General features: G+C 46.8%; 1 protein-coding gene across 1 annotated transcript in view; it reads left to right on the top strand.

The window, feature by feature from the left end:
* Positions 1-16550: 16550 nt before the first annotated feature.
* LOC309821318 (chondroitin sulfate proteoglycan 4-like) overlaps positions 16551-20918 on the top strand; it is a gene marked incomplete at both ends in the record, with an annotated part of 63368 nt that continues 59000 nt past the window's right edge. The window contains 1 exon segment of the mRNA XM_082652524.1: positions 16551-16629. Within this exon segment, the coding sequence (XP_082508650.1) occupies positions 16551-16629 (79 nt within the window).

Below are 20918 nucleotides of genomic sequence, written 5' to 3'. Positions count from 1 at the left end.
TGCAAGAGAAAATCTAAGCAGTGAGATGATTATCCGAAAAAATAAAATAAAGCTCTATGGAAACCATGGAGCTCGCATTGAGTACCAAAGATTGAATAGATTGGGCTGGGCGGAAGGCAGGGAGAGGAAAGTCCAATTTGGATCGATGATGCTCTGCTCTCTTATCTAGCTCTCTGTTATAGACTATTTGCCTAGTAAATGTCCTGTTCTGAAAAATCTGCATTAACACTGACATACTCTATTAAATTCAAAAATTCATTTTAGAGCCTTTATGCATTCCTTCCTGCAGGAGCCTCTGCAGCCCCTAGCTTGGGAATTTCAGCTTTCCCTGTCATTTGCTACTATCCCCTGCTGAAAGTAGGATCTGTATCATGCAGATAAAGTCTGATAAGGAAGCTGGGGTCACTTATCAGCTTTTCTTTTCTCTGGGAGTTTTCAAACACCCAAGTAAAGCCAAGTTTTCCCCATGGAACCCAAACTGCTTAGGTTTCCAGTTTAAAGTCAGAAGGTTCCTATTATGCAATTTGTTCCCACTATTTTTCTCACTTCACATTGGAATGTTGATCTTAAGCAACTGTCTCTTCTACAAAAATACACAGGGCATCTTTTAACACAATATCCCTTTTTATTTCATTTGGCTGGGGAAAGGCAGCTCTGTAAAAGGGAATTTAGAACTTGTCAACTGAATTTTGGTTAATCCCTCTTGAGTTTAAAGACAATAGATTACTGTTCCCCTTCCTTTTCCTAGAAGCGAGACCTAAATTCAGTCTTATTTCATAGAACTTGTGGGACATGTATCTGGGCACTTTAAAGTAGCAGAAAGCTCTTTTCTTCAAACCTAATGGCGCCCTCAAGCGGCACATCCCATTTCAAGACCCTAAGCCTAATGGCAACTCTTTCAGAAGCTTCGCTTCTTAGAAATTGAGAAATGATTTTTTTTCAGTGATCAAAGCTGCGGTTAGGTTAATTAGCTTTTAAGATGACTATCTAAATTCTCCTGGATTAGGCTTCGATTCCTGGAGAACTTGAGATGCTGCTTGCTAACTGCTGTCATGAGAACAGAACGCAGATGCATACACTGATTCTACAGAGCACGGCTGATGGACGGTTTCTCAGGATGCTCTCACGGGAAGGGTGAGTTCGCTTCTAGAATCAGTGGCTGTGCTGAGTTAAGGCTTGCGCAAGGGAGAAGACTTGAGAAAGTAGGTAAAGGCTTGGAAACGAAGCATAGCCTTGCCTTTATTCCTCCCATACACGCAGTTTCAAGAAAGCAGAGTGATGTATACTTCACAGGGTAGTAAATAATGCTGATTTCTTTGGTTTCCTCTCAAGTGTCAGTGGTCAGGTTACTGGGGGGATGAACAACCCATTTTGGTCATTATTTTTCAAGGCTGACTTAGAGCGAAGAATCTTTGAGGCATTCTAAGGAGATGGATTCAGAGCTTCCCACCCACTGGCAAACCATTTGCCAGACCTGCTCACATGCCCCAGTGCAATAGGAGTGACGTGGCTGACAGGAGAGACAGGCCTGCCAAGGGCTGTGGCCAACAGTCCAATATCTGTTACCTGGGTGTTTTATTCGTCGCTTGGCCCAAAGAATTAGCCCCCTAAGAGCTGGGAAGCACTGCCCCTCCCCTTACAGCCAGGATGAGTGGTCTGATCGACAATCATCGCAGACCTAGCTTGGCACATGCAGACACGGTCTGGGGGCTGGGAAGGCAAACTGCTTCGCACAGCGTCTGTCAGGGGAAGAACCTAGAGTGATTCTCGGGCTTACGCTTCCCCAATAATCTTGGCATTTTATACAGGCCCAAAGGAAGGGTCAAAGCAATTATCTGAGAGCTTAAAAACTATAGGAGTAGGAAAGAAAAGCTTTACTAATGTCTCTTCATTAATTGGAGAATGGGGGGTGAATTTCAGTAGGGTGTCATGGAGATTTACACACGAGTCGGGGGGTTCATCAGCTTCGGAGACACCAACTGGGTTGTTGTCATTATTGTTGCTAAAACTCAGAGATATTCCCAGGAGAGCACCGCTAATTATGGGAGTACAAGTGGCCACACTGACTTGGGAGATGAAAAGAGGCTGAAAGAGCTGAGAAAGAGAAAACACAAATGTAGGTGTGCTTAGTTGGCACCAAAGAAAAAAAGAGTTCCCTGGTTCTCTTGCTCCCTCTTCTGGGAAGGGAACTGTGTACTCTTGCCCCAAAAAGCTGCTCCCATAAAGTTACAAGACTGGAAGACTGGAGGAGTTTCATCATGAAGGGAGAAGCCTCATGCTCCATGCTTTCTCATAAATGCCTGAGCCTGGAAGGAGGGGACAGCCCCGTAAAGGACAGGACATGCCTTCTAGCTCTTCCAAAGAAACCTGAGCCGACGGTGATGGAAGGATTGCAACCTGGAGACACACTCCCTGGGATTTAGGCTCGTGATTCACACTGGCCACTGGAGGGCGCCCGTGAGTTGTCACTGCCCAGAAGCCCAGACAAGACCTCTCCGTCGCAGGTCCAGATGTATATTGCAGGGTTTCTCAGCCTCAGCACTGTCGATATTTTGGACCAGACAATCTTTGTGGCGAGGGGGCTGCCCTGTGCACTGTAGCATGTGTGGCAGCATATCTGGCCTCTGACTACTAAATGACAGTGGCCCTGAGAGCTACCCCCCCACCCAGTCATGAAAAAAAGTATCCCCAGATATCTCCAAATGTCCACGTGGGGCAAAAATCACCCTCCAGTGACAACCACTTGTGTACTGAATGTTGGGTCTAGACATCAGTCAGACCATTGTTCTAAGGCTCAAATTCTCCTTCCCTAAACTCTTGTTTAGCCTGGGCTCAATGGACAACTGCATAGACACAAAAGTTGCTCTGGCCAACATCTGCAGCCATTTCCCAGTTAAACCCCGGACCCAGGGCTCCCAGTCTGATACGACGCAGATGTACATCCCGCCTTCTTTGTCTGCAACTGTCTCTCTTCAAAACCTCGTTCCCAGCTCCACCGGAGTGCAGACTACTTGGAGGGGAGGTATTTTGTTAACTAATTTACACAAGTTTCCTTTTTCATCTGGAATACTTCTGGGCATCATCATGCTGCGGGATACGCACGTTTAAAATGAGAGAACTGCCTGAAGGAGGATGTGGTTTAAATCTAGCAAATGAGTCTCTAACAACAGAATTCCAGGTACCATGGCATCTATAGAATGCAGGTATTAATAGTATTTATCTCATAAAGTTATAATGTGGATTAAATAAGTAAAGCACTTACAACAGTGTTTGACAAAAAGTAAACACTGTAAGAATACCAGTTGCTTTTATTGTTATTATTACCATTTTTATTATCTATCCAAGAGACATGTTTGGGAAGAGGTGGGCTAGCTTTTAGCCTGAAACACTTCCTATAAAACTACCCTTGTCTTCAAAATAGACATTTCTCCAGAGAAGACAGGCAGATGGCCAACAGGCAACTGAAAAGATGCTCAACATCGTTAATTATTAGAGAAATGCAAATCAAATCTACAATGAGGTATCACCTCATACCAGTCAGAACGGCCATCATCAAAAAATCTACAAACAATAAATGCTGGAGAGGGCGTGGAGAAAAGGGAACCCTCCTACGTTGTTGGTGGGAATGTAAATCGGTACAGTCACTATGGAGAACAGTACGGAGGTGCCTTAAAAAACTAAAAATAGAGATATCATATGATCCAGCAATCCTACTCCTGGGCATATATCTGGAGGAAACTCTAACTCATAAAGATACAGGCACCCTAATATTCATAGCATCACTATTCACAATAGCCAAGACATGGAAACAACCTAAGTGTCTATTGACAGATGAATGGATAAAGAAGATGTGGTATACGTATGCAATGGAATACTACTCAGCCATAAAAAAGAATGAAATAATGCCATTTGCAGCAACTTGGGTGGATCTAGAGATTATCATACTAAGTGAAGTAAATCAGACAGAGAAAGACAAATATCATATGATTTCACTTACATGTGGACTCTAAAAAAAAATGATACCAATGAACTTATCTATAAAACAGAAACAGACTCACAGACATAGAAGATAGACTTACAGCTACCAAAGGGGAAAGAGGGGGAAGGATAAATTAAGAGTTGGGAGTAGCAGATACATACTGCTATATATAAAATAGATAAATAACAAGATCCTATTGTATAGCACAGGAAACTGTATTCATTATTTTGTAATAACCTATAATGGAAAAGAATCTGAAAATATATATATATATCTCAATCACTTTGCTGAACTCCAGAAACTAACAAAGCACTGTAAATTCCCTTTTGAAATTCCCCTTTGAAGTCATCTTTGAATATTCCACCCTGAGTTTAAATATCATTGAATAAAAGAATAAATGAGCTATAGAGAAAATGGCAACAAATATTTGTGAAGCACCTACGCTATGCAAGATGCCATGAAGCTATCTAGAATATTAGACATAATTGCATTGTTAAAAAAGTTGCAGGCAAGGTACTCAAATCATCAGGACACAGCCGGGCTAGTGAGAGTAGAGTGTAAGGTGTATGCGAGTGGAGAGGAGGGAGAATGAGCCCCGCACAGCAGTTTGGTGGGGAGGGCACTTGGTGATTGGGTGGGGAAAGAGGATCGTGAGCCTTTATTTGGGGCCCAGGTATTATTGTGTTACCAGGAAGCAGCGGCCCCTCAATCCCAGGGTCCTAGACTCACGCACTGCAAGTTTCACATGTGCCATCTTCACAGCAACATCTAGAGACTCTGAAACCTCAAACTTACACAAAGACCAAATAGTCTTTTCTGAACCTTCCAGTCATGCTCCCTGCATTTATGTTCTCGACGAGAAATGCTCCATGGAGAGTAAATGGTCTAAATCACAAGTTTTGCTGAGCCAGAGAAATAGGAGCCTTCATGAAAGTGCACAGCTGTTGCCCAATTTTCTCAGTTCCTTCCAATGTAAGCAGAGAAGTATGAAGTACGCTGAAGATCTCTCTCTCTCTCTCTCTCTGTGTGTGTGTGTGTGAGAGAGAGAGAGAGAGAGAGAAAGGGAGGTATTGATTGCCAGTTGCTTTATATTGGAAGGAAGATGAGGGCTTCCTTGAGTAAGAGCATTAGTGTTTACTCCTATTTTAGAGTTCATGTAATATTGTCTTTGGATTAATTTCCTTTAAAATAATTTGTATAAATGGTGCGATCTTTGTGTACAAATTAACTCCAATCTTCATCCCAGAGGTGATGAACAGTCTTTGAAACTCACAGGGCTATTAATTAGTCATGGAGAATCCTGAAGAGCAATCTAAACCTCAAGTTGATTTCTCGGCTCTTAAAGTGTTCTTATTGAAATAAGACCTAAGAGGACATGTTAATTAGCATAAGGGATGCCAGATAAGTTTAAGTGATGACATTCATGGTGTGCGATAGAGTTTGATTGGGAGTATAGTACAGGACTCGCTGTCCTTGAATGAACGATGTTCAAGAATCTGTCAAGCCCAGGACTTTAATATCTGCTTTCCAGATCTACAATCCCTTTGTCCCTGCTTCTGCTGGCTACAAGGAGGACGTTGTCACTGGACTTGTTCACACACCTTGGAATGGGCCTTTCATGTGAGGGCGATCATGTGGCCAGGGCAGAGAGCCACACACAGACTGGGGACTGCATTAGGACTCTGGGTGGAATCTGTCCCTTTCGTTGTTCTATCACCTGGTAGTGAGGTTACAGTGAAGCGAAAGTCTAATCCCACCCACTTAGAACCACCAGTGAGTGGTCCAGCCAAAAAGAACCAGACGTTTGCTGAACGACCAAATGGACTTAGGCCAGTTTGCAGCAGGGCCAGTAGCCCTCCAGGGGCAGCTCTGGGCACATGGAGCTGGTCAAGACGCTTTGTTCAGAAGTCTCATTTGGGAATACAGGCTTCCTGAGGAGGGGCACACTGGGCTCCCCCATGGATGTGAAGTGAGTGATGGAGTGAGCCACCATCAGCTGGATCTCTTGAAGCCTAGGAAAGCTTCAGTGAGGAGCCACAGGGCAGCAGTCTCCCTGAACAGACGCTGTGGTTATGTCACAGCTACTTCTTGGCTACTGCTTCCTCAGGTGACAACCTCCGAGCAGCTGAAGATGGTACATGCCTTGCAGACGCTCGAACAAAGTACCTGGCACCGTGCTGCAGGTACAGAGGCACTAGGGCACAGGGCCTGAGGGCTTTCGCTTCAGAGACTTGGCTTTAAGGCCAGACACTCTTACAGGTAGAAGGGGGAAGAGAAATAGGAAGGAGATTCACTCCTCAGCCTGTATCTTCTCGATCTGTTTCCCTCTAGATTCGTGTCCTTCCTCATGATGTAAAAACAGAAGCTGTCACCCAGTCGCTGACTAGGAAGAGAGACAATGGGGTTACAGGGCTAGAGGAATGAGAGAAAAACAGGTATTTTTCATGGTGTCACGCAGAATGCTAACTTCCACACAGCTTTAGCAACTCTTCCTGTAACTCTGTGGCCTACGGGGGACTTCTGTGTGACTCGTGCTGATGGACTAATCTTGAATCCAATCTTGGCCAAAGGAAGTGCCTCACGTGGCCCTGAGTCTCCAGAGCTGTCTCTTAGAGGAAACAGAAGAAAATCCCCACTGGCTCATGTCTGCTTTAATACTTTATGTCTTCAGTTTAAGGCCCTGCTCCCAAATGCTCTGGGAGACCAGTCCTTGAAGTGGCTATCACTGATTTGTACTTTTGTATGGGGTATTTCATCTACTTTCTTCAGAACAGGTTTTCATTATGAGAAATCATGAAGACAGCAGAGGAGTAGAAGGGTCCCACGGGAGCAAGGGCGGCACTGGCATTTAGGGGTATTAGGGTGTACACTTCACTGACTTCTAAATTTTTCCTGGGTGTCTCTGAGTTCTGCTGTGAAACGATTCCTGGATCACAAGTATTCTCCAACAAACTGATAACTCTAAATTGAAAAAAATTTCAAATTCACTTTTTCACCAAATATTTATTGAGTACCTGCTATGTGTCAGTCACTGGTGCAGATCCTGGGGATACAGCACAGAGATGATGGTTAGGTGGATTAGGGTAGCACAGAGATGGAGAGAAGCAGGTCATGGTTAGAGGCAGAACTGCAGAACTTTGGATGTGAGGAAAAGAGATGAATGAAGATTGATGCTTAAGGTTTGGACTTGAACCACGAAGTAGATGGTAGCGTTATTTACAGAGAGGAGGGATATGAGAGGAGGATCAGGCTTGGGTGGGAGGGCAAAATAAAGGGTTCTAGTTTTGTCATGTTAATTTTGAGATCTCTATCAGACAGCCAGAAGAAGATGGTAAGTAGGCTTGTCTTAGCTCAGGCTGCTGTAAAAAAAATACCATAAACTGGATGACTGAAATAAGAAACATTTATTTCTCACAGTTCCAGAAGCTGGGGAGTCCAAGATCAAGGCACTGGCAGATCCAGTGTCTGGTGAGAGCTCACTTTCTGGTTTGCAAATAGCTGTCTTGTCATTGTACCCTCACATGGCAGAGAGCAGAGAGAGGCGAAGAAGCTCTCATGCCTCTTGTTTTAAGGGCACTAATCCCATTCATGAGGGCTCCAGCCTCATGACCTAATCACCTCCTAGGGGCCCCACCTCCAAATACCCTCACATTGGGGGTTAGAATTTCAACATATGAATTTGGAGTGCAGGGACAGACACATTTCACCCAAAACAAAGCTTTTGGAAACAAAAGTAAGGCTGAAATCCAGGAGGAAGTTCATAACTAGGGATGTGAATCTGTGAGTCATTTCCATGTAGTACTTAAGACCATGGGGGTGGGAAAGAGTTTGCAGGTAGAGAAGAAAAGAGGAGTCAGGGTTGAGCTCTAAGGCACTGCAGCCTGTAGAGATTGCTTGGAGCTAGCAAAGGAGACCGTGTAGGTGAGGTTACTGAAGTAGGAGGCTAACCAGGAGCCTGTGGTTTATAGAAGCCAAGAAAGGGCAGGGTTTCAAGGAGGGAGTAGTTATCTTGAATGCTACTGAAGGCCGGGGAAGGTAAGAACGGAGACGCACCACTGGATGCGGTGACTGGTGAGCAGGATAAGACCAGATGCAGGGGAGCAGGGATGAGGAGTCCAGGTTAGAGTTCCTGAAAGGAATCTGGGAGATGGGGAAATGGAGACAGTAAAAGGAGAAAACTGTCCCCCAAAAACTTCCTTTCTGTGTTACTAGAAGGGAAGTGCGTTGGGCTATAAGGACAGGATGGAACTTGGAGTCTTAGAAGACTTGAATCCTAGGACTGAGACTCATCGGCTGGACGATCTTGAACAAATACTGTTCCACAACTCAGTGTCAGTTTCCTCATCTGCAACGTGGGTTTGACAATATTGCCTGCTCCACGGGGTTTTGCTTTGTTTTTGGTCTTTAAATGTTAATATTTGTTTTTTGCCCTTAATCGCAAGAAACTGAGCATAGCTCAACAGCCCAAGAGATTTTCCTGAGGGGAGACAGAGGCAATTCACCTACTTATATTGTAAGAATCAAGATTTAGTCACTCTCATAGAGTATCTCCCCAACTTGATCATGAGGATGTATCAAAATTCCATTAAAACAGACACTGCAGTAATACTCTAAGTAACGACTCATTCACTTATTTTTTCATTCATTCAACACATAGTAATTGAAAATCTATTATGGCCCAAGCACTGGGGTTACTGCAGGGACCAAACCAAGTCCCTGACACACAGAGTTCACATTATAGTGTAGGAAGGCAGGCAATAAATGTGTACACACACATATTAGGCAGTGACAAATGCTATGGAGAAAAATAAAGCAGGGGAAGTGGGATGGAGGAGTTATTTTCCATAGGTGACTATGGAAGGCCTCCCTAGTTTGAGGACATTTAAGCAGAGATCTGTAAGCAGAGAGGGATGGACCAGGAGAACACAGGAACATCACAGGCAGAGGACACGAGTGTCAAGGCCCAGAACAGGGAATGTACTTAGGGTGGTTGTCTGCTATGGCATTGACTTTTCCTTAGAAATCCACTCCAGACATACTTGTCGTCTTCTTGTTCCTCAGAGTTTCAAGTTTCACAAACAGCTATTTAGAGAAAGAAAGCAACATCTGGTAAAGTGAAGGTTGCTGACGGTTGACTAGGAAGCACTGCCATCTCCTTAAAAAGTATGCAATCGCCACTCCTTCCATATGGCCCTTTGAAGTTTGCTAATTCAGAACGACAATATTTTCCCTCCTTTGGTATCCCTGAGATTTCCCCTCCCCTGCTTATCAGAAGTCCCTCCACCCCCATTTGTATATCACGAAATCCCCACACCCCTCCTGATGCATAAGGCAATTCTCAGGTGGTGGCAGGTGTGTCTTTTCCATGTGTAAAAGAAAGTCTGGGGCTTCCCGGGTGGTACAGTGGTTGGGAGTCCGCCTGCCGATGCAGGGCACACAGGTTCGTGCCCCGGTCCGGGAAGATCCCACATGCCGCAGAGCGGCTGGGCCCGTGAGCCATGGCCGCTGAGCCTGCGCGTCCAGAGCCTGTGCTCCGCAACGGGAGAGGCCACAGTGGTGAGAGGCCCGTGTACCGCAAAAAAAAAAAGAAAGTCTGTAATGTTGATGTATTAAGGATCTGGGTGTGGTGTTCACTCACCTTCCAGGCACTTCCCTCCCTCCTTCCCGCAGTGCAGTCCTCACTGTAAATTCTGAGACTTTGGTCTTCTTTTCCACAGAGGAGTAAACGAGAGGGAAGTGGTAGAGGGCTGGAGGTGAGCATAGGTCACGTGGGCCTTGTAGGGAATTGGAAGGATGTTGGCTTTTCCTCTGAGAGATGCCTAAAATCGCAAACTTTTTGTCTTCTTACCTGTGTGTCACAGAAGCAGCATTGATGGATGTCATTATCTCCATGCTACCCAATTACCAGAACTTTCAAATCTCTTGAATTCCTACTCTTGCACTTCACCAACCGAGAGAAATCCCAACCCTGCCACCTGTGTCTGGATGCAGGGCTCTGCACCACAGGAGAAAATGACTCAATGGTGCAGATTGAAAAAACACAAATTATCTCTCTATCTATCTATCTGTCATCTATCTATCTGTCTGTCTATATCTATCTACCTACCTACCTATCTATAACTTACTGTTCCAACTGCGACGCTGTTGAGAGTGAATGGATACGGTGAATAATTACGCGAGGACAATACTGTAGGCATAAACCAGGACTCTCGCGAACACACAGGGAGTAATGGCCAACCTACTTATAAACAATTTTACACAACCAGAGAAAAGGGAAGGAGGATCAGGTCAAGGATAATTCCAAACATCATGTGATATCACTTACATGTGGAATCTAAAAAAACCAGTGAACTTATTTACAAAACAGAAATAGACTCACAGACATAGAAAACTAACTTATGGTTACCAAAAGGGATAGTGGGGCGGGGGGAGGGGAGATACATTTTTTAAAAAAAGGATAATTCCGAGGGCTTCCCTGGTGGCGCAGTGGTTGAGAGTCCGCCTGCTAATGCAAGGGACACGGGTTCGTGCCCCAGTCCGGGAAGATCCCACACGCCGCAGAGTGGCTGGGCCCGTGAGCCATGGCCGCTGAACCTGTGCGTCTGGAGCCTGTGCTCCGCAATGGGAGAGCCCACAGCAGTGAGAGGCCCGCGTACCGCAAAAAACCAAAAAACAAACAAAAAAAACAAAAACAAAAAAACAAACAAAAAAAGGATAATTCCAAATCTTCCAGGCCTGTGTTGAACTCACCTATAGTTAGTAGACACCTTTCGTCCCATTTCATAGAGAAAATTGAGGCTACCAAGCTCAATTCCCTGTGCTCTGACCTATAAACTTGCCATATGCCTAAGTTCATCCACCCCTCCTCTCCCCTTGTCCAGGACAAACCTCCACTTGCATCTGAACCCCATTCCTTCCTGCCTCTCCAGGACCCATCTCCAGCTTCCCCTCTCTGTCCTGTAATCTTCCATCTCTCCTTCTCTATTTTTCCCCACCTAAACGTCAACTCTAATCCTAAAAATCCCTTTCCTGGTATTTGATGCCCTCACCCAATAATCTAACTTCATTCCTACTCTTCTAACCAAACCCTTTGAAGCTATATCTGCATGTGATGTCTCCTCTTCTTTGTGTCCCAACCATTCAGGGCTGAATGATTTCTGTCTCCCGCTGAGTTTTAAAGTGACCTTCGTCAAGGTTAGCCTTACCCCGGTGGCCAAAACCACTGGACGAACTTTATCTTTCTTGACTTCTCTTGATGCCTTTAGCATTGTTGAACCTTCCTGATGAATTCTCTTGACTCCCTCATCCTCCATGAAACAGCACCTCCCTGGATCTCCTGGTGCCTCTCTTAGGCTGCTCACTCGCTGTCTCCCCCATGGTCAGTTGATACCAGTATATTATGTGGACTAAATACTATATGAAGATATAAAACATTTGGCCATTTCTACTTCCTGCAGATGGCTCCACACACAGGGTCGTGAGCAGGTGAGCAGAGACGGGGCTCCAGAAAAGCTAGTGATGCTCTTTATTTCGGACTTGAAAATCCTCTGGATCTGGATCTGGAGAAGCAAGTGACCGAGGGGTCTTTCAGCATCCTTTTCTTTTCAAGTCCCACCGACCTGTGAAGGCAGGAGTGAGTCACATCTGTAACTTGCCTAAGAGGGAGGCCAAATGCAGCACTAAATAGTTTTTTGGAAAGCAGAGTTCAACAATTTAAAATCAATTTTTTAGTCCTAAGATAGCCAAAAATAGTTTCCTGTGGCTTATTCTATTTTTTTAACTGGGGTTACCAGGACACAGTTTTGTGTTGGAAATGCAAGTTCAGCAGAAACATGTCTTTCCCTAATGAGGCCTGGTGCCTGTCGGTATTGTGTGTGAGCCCCTGGGGCTGTTCAGTGGGTGATTTTCCAGTTGCTGAGAAGTACATAGGCATCCTGTAAACATATTAAATGGCCATAAACTACCCAGGGACTCAGTGCAGAGCTTCCGTGTGAGGCCTAACCCCACGCGGGGCCTTGTAGTCAGCTTACGGGGAGCAGCTTACCACTCCGAGCTGGCTGTGTGGACCCCTTGGGGGGGGTGGTTTTACATTGAAGCCTGTGGCCTGATGGAGCCTTGGTTCTGGGTGAAGCTAAGCAGGAGATGAGGCCGTCGGAAGCAGAGGATTCCCCAGCTGTGGGAAGGTTGCAAGAATTCCCATTATGGCTACGGACAAGAGTCATCTTTGCGTGTTCTGTTACTGAAAGGCCTCTGTAAAAGTTCATTTGCTCAAGGCATCATGGAATGTGAGAGCTGACAGGGGCCTCAGAGACCCATTAGCCCAGGCTTCTCATTCTTTTTAAGTTTCAAAATACAGACAGTGGCTTGACCCCCGTAATTGCCTCAAGTCATGTGATTCCAAAATGTTTTATATTCCTTCGACGTTAAGCTCTTCCTTGCTGACAGCAAAACAAGAAATGAGAACCAAGTGCAACATGAAGGTTTTGTAAAGGTATATTCTTTATACCACCAGCATCCCCCGTTTTTTATTAACCAGTTGCCAACTGCCTTCTGTCCTCACTCTCTACAGAAGCAGACCTCAAGGCCTTCATGTCCTTCTTCCTGGGCTCTTAGGTAATCTCCACTGACCCACGCTTCAAAGTCTAGCTCAGATACCAAAAAGGGCTCTTGTTCTCCTCATGTTCGTCGTACACAGACGTTTGTTCTACTTAAGGCCCTTTTAGTGGGATTCTGTTCCTTGCAAACAAGCTAGTGTGGCAGAGTAGTTTTTTAAATTTTTTGTTGTTGTTGTACGTGGGCCTCTCACTGTTGTGGCCTCTCCCGTTGTTGTTGTACGTGGGCCTCTCACTGTTGTGGCCTCTCCCTGTTGTTGTGGCCTCTCTCCGGACGCACAGGCTCAGCGGCCATGGCTCACGGGCCCAGACGCTCCGCGGCATGCGGGATCTTCCCAGACCGGGGCACGAACCTGTGTCCCCTGCATCGGCAGGTGGACTCTCAACCACTGCGCCACCAGGGAAGCCCTAAATTTTTTATTATTTATTTTGAGGAGGTCATTCTTTCCTTTTTTTAATTGAAGTATACTTGATGTACAACATCATGTAAGTTACCGGCATATAATACAGTGAGTCACAATTTTTAGAGGTTATACTTCATTTACAGGTATTATAAAATATTGGCTATATTCCCTGGGCTGTGCCATAGATCCTTGTAGTTTATTTATTTTATACATTATAGTTTGTACCTCTTAATCCACCTACCCCTCTCTTGTCCCTCCCCCCTTTCCTGTCCCCAGTGGTAACCATTAGTTTGTTCTCTGTATCTGAGTCTGTTTTGTTATACTCATTCGTTTTATTTTTTAGATTCCACATATATGTGACAGCATATGATATTTGTCTTTCTCTGACCTATTTTACTGAGCATAATACCCTCCAGGTCCATCCATGTTGTTGCAAATGGCAAAATTTCATGGGCGCCCGCGTGAAGGCATCCAGGAGCAGAGGACTGCCACACCCCTTCTCCCAGTCACTGCCGTCTCGGCACTACATAAGTCCCACGGCGCTTCAACACAACACAACACAGGGAAATGCAGGAGAGAAACTTAAGTTGACTGAGATACAGTTTTCCATCCACAGCAAATTGAGAGGTCAAAACGGAAATTAAGTTGAGTTTTGGGAAAATGTAGAAAATTATCATTCACGCACACCTGAATTTGCGAAGCTAGAGTTGTATACTAGCTCAGGAAAGTGTGGATTTATCAAAAGAACCCAGGAGAATCTCATGGAAACAAAATTCAGGAAGTACAGCTGGGCTTCATGAGACTACGAGAGTCAACAGGCAGCTACTGTCTTGTTGCTCTGACTGTTCCTCATAATCACCTTTTCTCTGGGACATGGTGCCAATCCTCTCTCTGCAAAGACCAAGACAGAGGCAGACAGCTTCCTCTCCTGACTCATGGTCCCTTCACGACCTTTGTGGACATGGGTCTTTGGCTGGTGCTCACTAAGGAGCCATCTCCACATGACTTACTGGTCTGTGATCACCACCAAATCATTGCATTCTTAATGCCTCTTGGTTGAAAGTTTTGAGAAGGAATCAGCCTTGACACTCTTTTCTCCAGGGTCATGCTCCTTCGACCAGAAACCCACCCTGCCCCAGTCATGTGGGGTCAGAGGGTGAGTGGTCATGTAAATGAGACATGGCTGTTCAAGCCAGTCATACCACCAAAGATGTATGGTTTGGACAGTTCCAGAGAAGAGTCTTGAGCCCAGTTTCTAATGTACCTTTATTAAAATTACTGCTATACCTGTCTTATACTCCTCTCTATGTTTTTACCTTTTATCTTATTTTTTGGCCGTGCTGTGCGGGATCTTAGTTTCCCGACCAGGGATCGAACTCGTGCCCACTGCAATGGAAGTGCAGAGTCTTAATCACTGGACCACCAGGGAAGTCCCAACTCCTCTCTATATTGTAACTTCCTTGAAAGCCGGACCTCTAATTCATCTCTGTTCTGCACCATGACACCTTTTGTGCGCCTTTTGCATTTGGAAGAGTTCAATGAATATTTGTTGAATGAATATCTATCTCTATATTCATTCTCTGTTCTTTATACCTTCCTTTCTGAGTGAACAGTGTGCACGTTAACATTTGAGTAGAATAATTCCTGTTGCTGGGGCATAGCAGGTGAGTGTCAGTCAGAATGACTAGATGATTAGATTTGAGCGACTGTTACATAGGTGGGTTTCCTGATCAGACACTATAAACACCCTTAGAGTCACCATATTTATCATCGGGCTTTCCCTAACAACTGAGCATGCTAATTTCTCATTATTCTAGAGCCACCTTAAGAGTTATGGAAATTGGCTGGAGACTTCATTCATTTTCTGAAGCATTTATGTGATAGATTAGAACTAATTTAAAGAAGAGGAGCAAGTGGTGCTCTGCAGGGAGATAACTCCTAGTCTCTTTTTGACCCTTTGAATGATTTCTCTAAATTAAAAGCTCCAAGTTTATTGGCAATCACTGATTTAAGTACAGAAACGCAAACATTTCATGCTTCTCTGTGCACTAATTAAAGGGCTCTATTTAAATGGCAGAGCTGTCTTGATGCCAATGATGACAAATCAGAATCATAAAATTTTGAACCTGGAGAGAATTTACAGATCATTTCATCCAACCCTTGCATTTTATAGGAGAGGAAACAGAAGCCGCCACACATCTAGAGGCAGAGCTGTCACTCCCACCACCTGGTCCAGGGTCCTTCAGCCTCAAGAACAGCACGACTATGGGCGGTGGGGGGATGCTGACGATTACAAATATGGGTAATGTATGTGGTCTTCAGCAGTACATATGGCTAAGGCCATGGAAGGAAAATGAGACAGTCCTCCATCCTGAAGGAAAGATAAAAGATGGCTCATTCTCAGGAGTGTGTCTAGCCAGAGTTGTTCAGAGACTGGCCAGAGAAGCCCTGTGGGCCTAGCTGGGCTCCCAGGTATAACAAGACTGCCCAGTGAGTTCTTAACCATGAGCCAGACACCCTGCTTAACACTCAATCCTCATGGGCTGGATAAACCTCACAACCCACCTATGAGATCAGCATCATTATCTTCATGTTACAGATGAGGAGACTGAAGGTGGGACAATTAAGAGATTTGCCCAGGGTCACATACCAAGGTCACTTATTAATATCTGAGCTGGCATTTGCCTTCACGTCTCTCAAGGTACCAAGCTTATGTTCTTAACCAGGGATGACATCTGAGTAGTGGCTCCCTGGGGACACTGGTGACAGTCTGCGGCCTCTCTGGGCAAGCTTGCGCCGCACTGCTCGTGCTTTTACATTTATGCGGATACCTGAGCTGCCAGGAGAAATTCCGCATGCCTGGATCAGCCCGGCCTTCCGACACCAGGCACAAGCTACACAGAGCCAGCCCTGGGTGGGGTCATTCTCTGTGCTAATACATTCCTTGTGGAGAGACTTTGCATTTGTTTAGAATTTGAAAGTGAGAATGGTAAAGCTGGAAGGACCTTAGAGATTTGGTGCACTCTCCATGTTTTAAGAAGGAAAAAACAGAGGTCCAGTTCGTGTTTAAGTCTTACTCATTCATCCAACACGACTGCCGGTGCCTATGCACCAGGTATGCATTGGGGATTCAGCAATAAACAGGGGCTCACTCTGGTGCCTTAAAGCCGTGTTAAGTTGGGTCCTACCTCCGCCAGGAACGCTTCTCCCTCCAGCCTCCATTTCTCAACAGCGCCCGCTCTACACTCAACTCCACTGCAGAACTCGCCCGGCAAGGCGGGGGACGCGTACTCTCTGCTTACCGACCTTGCCTGGGCGCTGGGGCCCCGCAGCGGGCCCTCCTCGGCCGCGCTGCGGACCCCGGAGCCGGGCAGAGCGTGATGGGGCGCAACAGCTGCGGGTTGCAAGCGGCTCTCCCCGCCCTGGCCCAGCCCCCCGCGTTGGTTGGGGGCGACGCCCCCTGGGTCGGCTCCGGGTCCCGGCCGCGGACGGGGAGGAGCCGGCGCAGGTAGCTCGGCTGCCGCCCGGGAGCGAGCGTGGGGTCGCTGCGGCGGGATGGGGTGGCTCCAGGCCCGCCGCCTCGTCCTGCTCGCCGCCTGCCTGGGGCTCTGCGGGGAGCGCGGGGCGCTCGGAGGTACGTGCCCCCCAACCTCCCCTCCCCGTCCCTTCCCCGGCCGGCCATGCGCGGAGCCCGCTAGAAGAGGGGGGGCAAGGGCGGGCGGCTCGGGGGGCGTGGATTCCCCTGTACTCCGGGGGCCTCGGGAGACGCCGCGGCCGGGTGAGCCCTGCGGCGACCGCGACTTGGACTCTCAGGCAGGGCCTTCGGGCAGCCGAGGTCGGGGTCCGCTCGGCTCTGAGCAGTGCCTGTGGCTCCTCCGCGGAAAACTTGCGACTCCCGCCCCGCGAGGCCCGGCCCCTCGGGTCCCGACCAGTTCGCGAGCCTCGGGGGCGGGCCCTGCGCCGACCTCGGCACGGCCTTCGCCGCGGATTGGGGGTTTCAGGGCCGGACTCTTGGTGTCCCTCGGACTGGCAGAAGGAAGGCTTCCTGCTGTCCTCCCTTCTCATCCTTTTCAGCTCCTACTCGGGCCCTTTCTCGGCTGCACGTGACTGTCACGGGGGCCTTAAACTCCTCGCCGAAATTCTTGGGTGGCTGGCCTGTTGTTCCCTAGATCCCTCCACGCTTCCGCTTATATTTTCCGGACCTACTTCGTTGGAAGTGCTTTACATTTCCATGGCGCTTTTCAGAAGTCAAAGATGACTAATAAAAGCATAGTTATTGAGACTTTTTACATAACTGAGCTCGACACTTGGAAGTACCCCCCTGCCCCCGCTCTCTGAGATTTACTTCAGTTTAACAAAAGATTTTTCGAGACCAGAGAACAGACTCTCAATCAAAGGCCTTGTAAATCTTTGTGGCATTCGAATTCAATTCTGAACGCTTATTTACTTCACTTTAGGCGATTTCACGAGGAGCTTTGGAGTAACATTCCGGTGGTGGGTGGAGGACGCCTCGCTCTCACCCTTGCGCGGCCCTCCTTCCAGCTCCAGCAGCAGCTCTGCGCCAATCCTGATGTTTGGGGGCCCTTCCGAGCTCCTCCCTCTTTATCTTCCTCCTTTCTTCCTGGTTCTTCCTCTGCCCCCTCCCCGGCCCCTTCCTGGCCTGGCGTGCAGGGTGGATCGGGTACTAGGGCCCACGCGTGGGGACGCTGTGACGGTGGCTTTGAGAGGGAAGCTGCTGGTTGCAGGCCGGGGAGATCTGAGAGGGCAGTGAGTGGCATTGGGGGACAGACTGGATGGCGATGGGGCCTGAGCCAGGGATCCAAGTGGTCAGTGTAGAGTGATGGAAAGCCCATGGCTTTGGAGTTAGGTGGACTTGGGCTTTAATCTGGGTGCCACCATGCATTCTCAGGGTGACTTTGGAGAAATTACTTTACTTCTGTTGGTCTTGATGTTGCATTTGTAAAACTGGGATGATAATCACTTCTTCAGAGAGACTTGAATAAAATATGTGTAAGACCTGCTTGGGAACTACTTGATAAATGCTCATTTCCCTCCTTTCCTACTCATTACTCTCCTTTCCTCTTCATCTGTGCAGTTAACTTGGGCATGAGGCAAAGAGCAGCAGGTTGGGTATGCATTGAGGGGTACAGAATGTGGTTAGAGGAGAGTTATTGAGTAAAGAATCACATAGCATATATAATTTAACATATACACTGTTCTTCACCCTTGGCGCTAATAGCATGACAAATGTCAGATACCGAGGTCTCACCAAAAGCTGCTTTGGGGCACTTTTCTTGAATAGCCAGTTGTGGAATCTAAATTTAGGTTTCTTCCTTACCTCCTTGGGTGACTCAAGCTGCTGCTTTGAAGACTGTCAAAGACTTAGGTGAATGCTGCTTTCAGTCCTTACAGGACACAGGGTGATGTGTCCTCAGGGAGTCTCACCACAGCAGGAAGTCACCTTTGTCTGGTAAGCAGATTGTCTCAGTAAGAATATCTGTAGCACGCACCCCCAGTATATCTCTATTTGTAAATCAAGTCTCAGTACTACTGTCACTAACAATTTTCTCAAGGTATAATATACTCTTAGCTCTAGACCCATGTTGTCAATAGTTCAATGATTTCTCATTTTTTGACTACCTTCTTATCAGATCTCGTTAGTGTATTATTGCTTTGACCTTGTAACAGGGCTAATGAGCTTGTACAGAAAGAGGAGAAGGGCCACCACCACCAGTTCCTTTGCATTTACTGGTCCTTGCGTTATTTGTATATATCTTTAATGTATGACTTGTCTGTAGGAATTGTTTTAATCAATTGATCCTTTTTGTGAGGGTTTGTTTAATTACAGTGAGATAATATAATTGTAAACCCAGTTAAGCAGGCAAACCCGCGTGTGGTGTGTCACTGAATGGAGAAAGAGAGAGGGAGTGAGGGCACCACTGTCCATCCTTCCACCTTACCGAACTCGCGCTACTCCCCTAGGGAGACTTGTGTACCCAGCAGACAAGACACACTGCCAGTCTCACATGCCACCTGTGGCACGATGCCAATCAATCTGTAAAGCAGAGATGAGTAAAGCCTCAGTTCTTATGTTTTAGACTAAAATAACCCATGAAGTTGTAATTACATTTCCTTCTGGCTCTGCAGTGACTACCTTGGCGCGCCACTTTGTCATTTCTGCCTGAAACTGTGGCGCCCAAACCCAAAGGCTTCCGGTGGCCCGAGAGCCATGGTGAGCCAAGCAACGGTGGTGTGGCAGGAGGTGACGTGGAGTGAGGGAGCTGGGAGCTGGGGCCTCCGCACCCTTCACAGTTGTTGTGCTGTGGGAATAAATAGGTCCCAGGATGGCCCAAGTGGCTGATTTTTCCAGGGAAGTCAAAAAGTCCAGGTTTTTAGTTAAAATGTCTTTTATTACAATTTAAAAAAATTAATGTAAAAATAGAACTCTAGAGGCCATACAAAGCACAAACAAAACTCATGCCTTCTGCTTCTGGGGTCCTTTCTAATGCTACTGCTTTATTTACCTCTATTCTGTATACTGAGTCCAGTACCTAACAATGATAGGTGCTCAATAAATACGAGTGACTGAGTGATAGAGCACCCCTGGGGATTGTGGTAGGCAGAATAATGTCCACCCAAAGAAGTTCACATCCTAGTTCCTAGAACATGGAACATGTTGCTTTACATGGTGAAAGGGACTTTGCAGATGTGATCAAATTAAGGATTTTGAGGTGGGGAGATTATCCTGGATTATCTGAGTGGGCCCTAAATGCAATCATAGGGGTGTTATAAGAGGGAGGCAGGAGGGTCAAAAGAGATGATGTGATGGAAGCAGAGATCGCAGTGATGTGATGGCTGGCTGGGGCCCTAAGCCAAGCAATGTGGCCGTCTCTAGAAGCTGGAAAAGACAAGGAAACAGATTCTCCCCTAGAGCTTCCAGAAGGAATGCAGCCCTGCAGACACCTTGATTTTAGCTCAGTGAGCTCCAGAAATGTAAGACAATAAATGTGTGTCATTTTAAGCCATTAAATTAGTGGCAATGTGTTATAGCAGCGATGGGAAGCTTATAGAGGGAGTGTCTGTCCTAGTAAAAGAGATCATATAAAGGGCCATTTAGTTCTGATGGTCAGAAGATGGCAGTGCCATCAGAGAGGAATGAGGGGCTGGGAGCTTTAGGGAAGGTTTTGTTCCTGTGCGCAGTGAGCCTGGCTCCAGCACTCACTCCAAAGCCTGTGGCCGGGCCTGGAAAACTCCCAGACAGAGGGGTAGCAAACATAAAAATGTGTAAATGTCACATGTGGAACATTTATGATAGGACACAGGCTCTGCAGTCACTAAGGAGGGAGTTGTCAGCTCAGCCAGAGGTGGCTGGGGACGAGGACAGCCTCACTGCTTCATTCCAGGAGGTGCTACAGCAATCTACAGCATCTGCAGGAGTAGCTCCCCCTGGAGTTGTGCGGGACGCAGTCTGCCTGACCATTTGCAGCAGGCCTAGAGACTGCCCCATTGAGAGGGGGTATGGGCAGGGCAAGTGCTGGTTTTCTCTTTGCAAACTGAGCAGTTGGCATGGAGACTGATATTTGGGGGAATGAATGAAAAATGAGAGGCCGGTGAATCCTGTTCTGCATTAGCAAGGATTCCAGGGCTGTGGATTGCTCAGGATCTACCTGGAAACCTAAGATTTCCATCGTCACGGTGGCCCTGGGCCTACTACCGGCTTCTCCCACACCCTCCCAAATGTGTCAGCAACATATTTAGCATAGAGACGTGATGCCAGGGACCCCTCCCACCCTTCCAGTCAACTGCCCATCCTGCAGCCGTGGAGCAAATATCTATTCGCTCATTGATTTTCTTTCCCAGCTTAAATTTTAGTGGACCTAACTCTCGTGGGAGAGACTCTTAAAACTTTCCCTGTTGGGATTT

The sequence above is a fragment of the Grampus griseus genome (assembly GCF_964374135.1).
Source record: "Grampus griseus genome assembly, chromosome: 3".
Classification (NCBI taxonomy): domain Eukaryota; kingdom Metazoa; phylum Chordata; class Mammalia; order Artiodactyla; family Delphinidae; genus Grampus; species Grampus griseus.
Note: the sequence above shows the minus strand (reverse complement) of the source record. Positions and strands in the feature narration are given on the sequence as shown.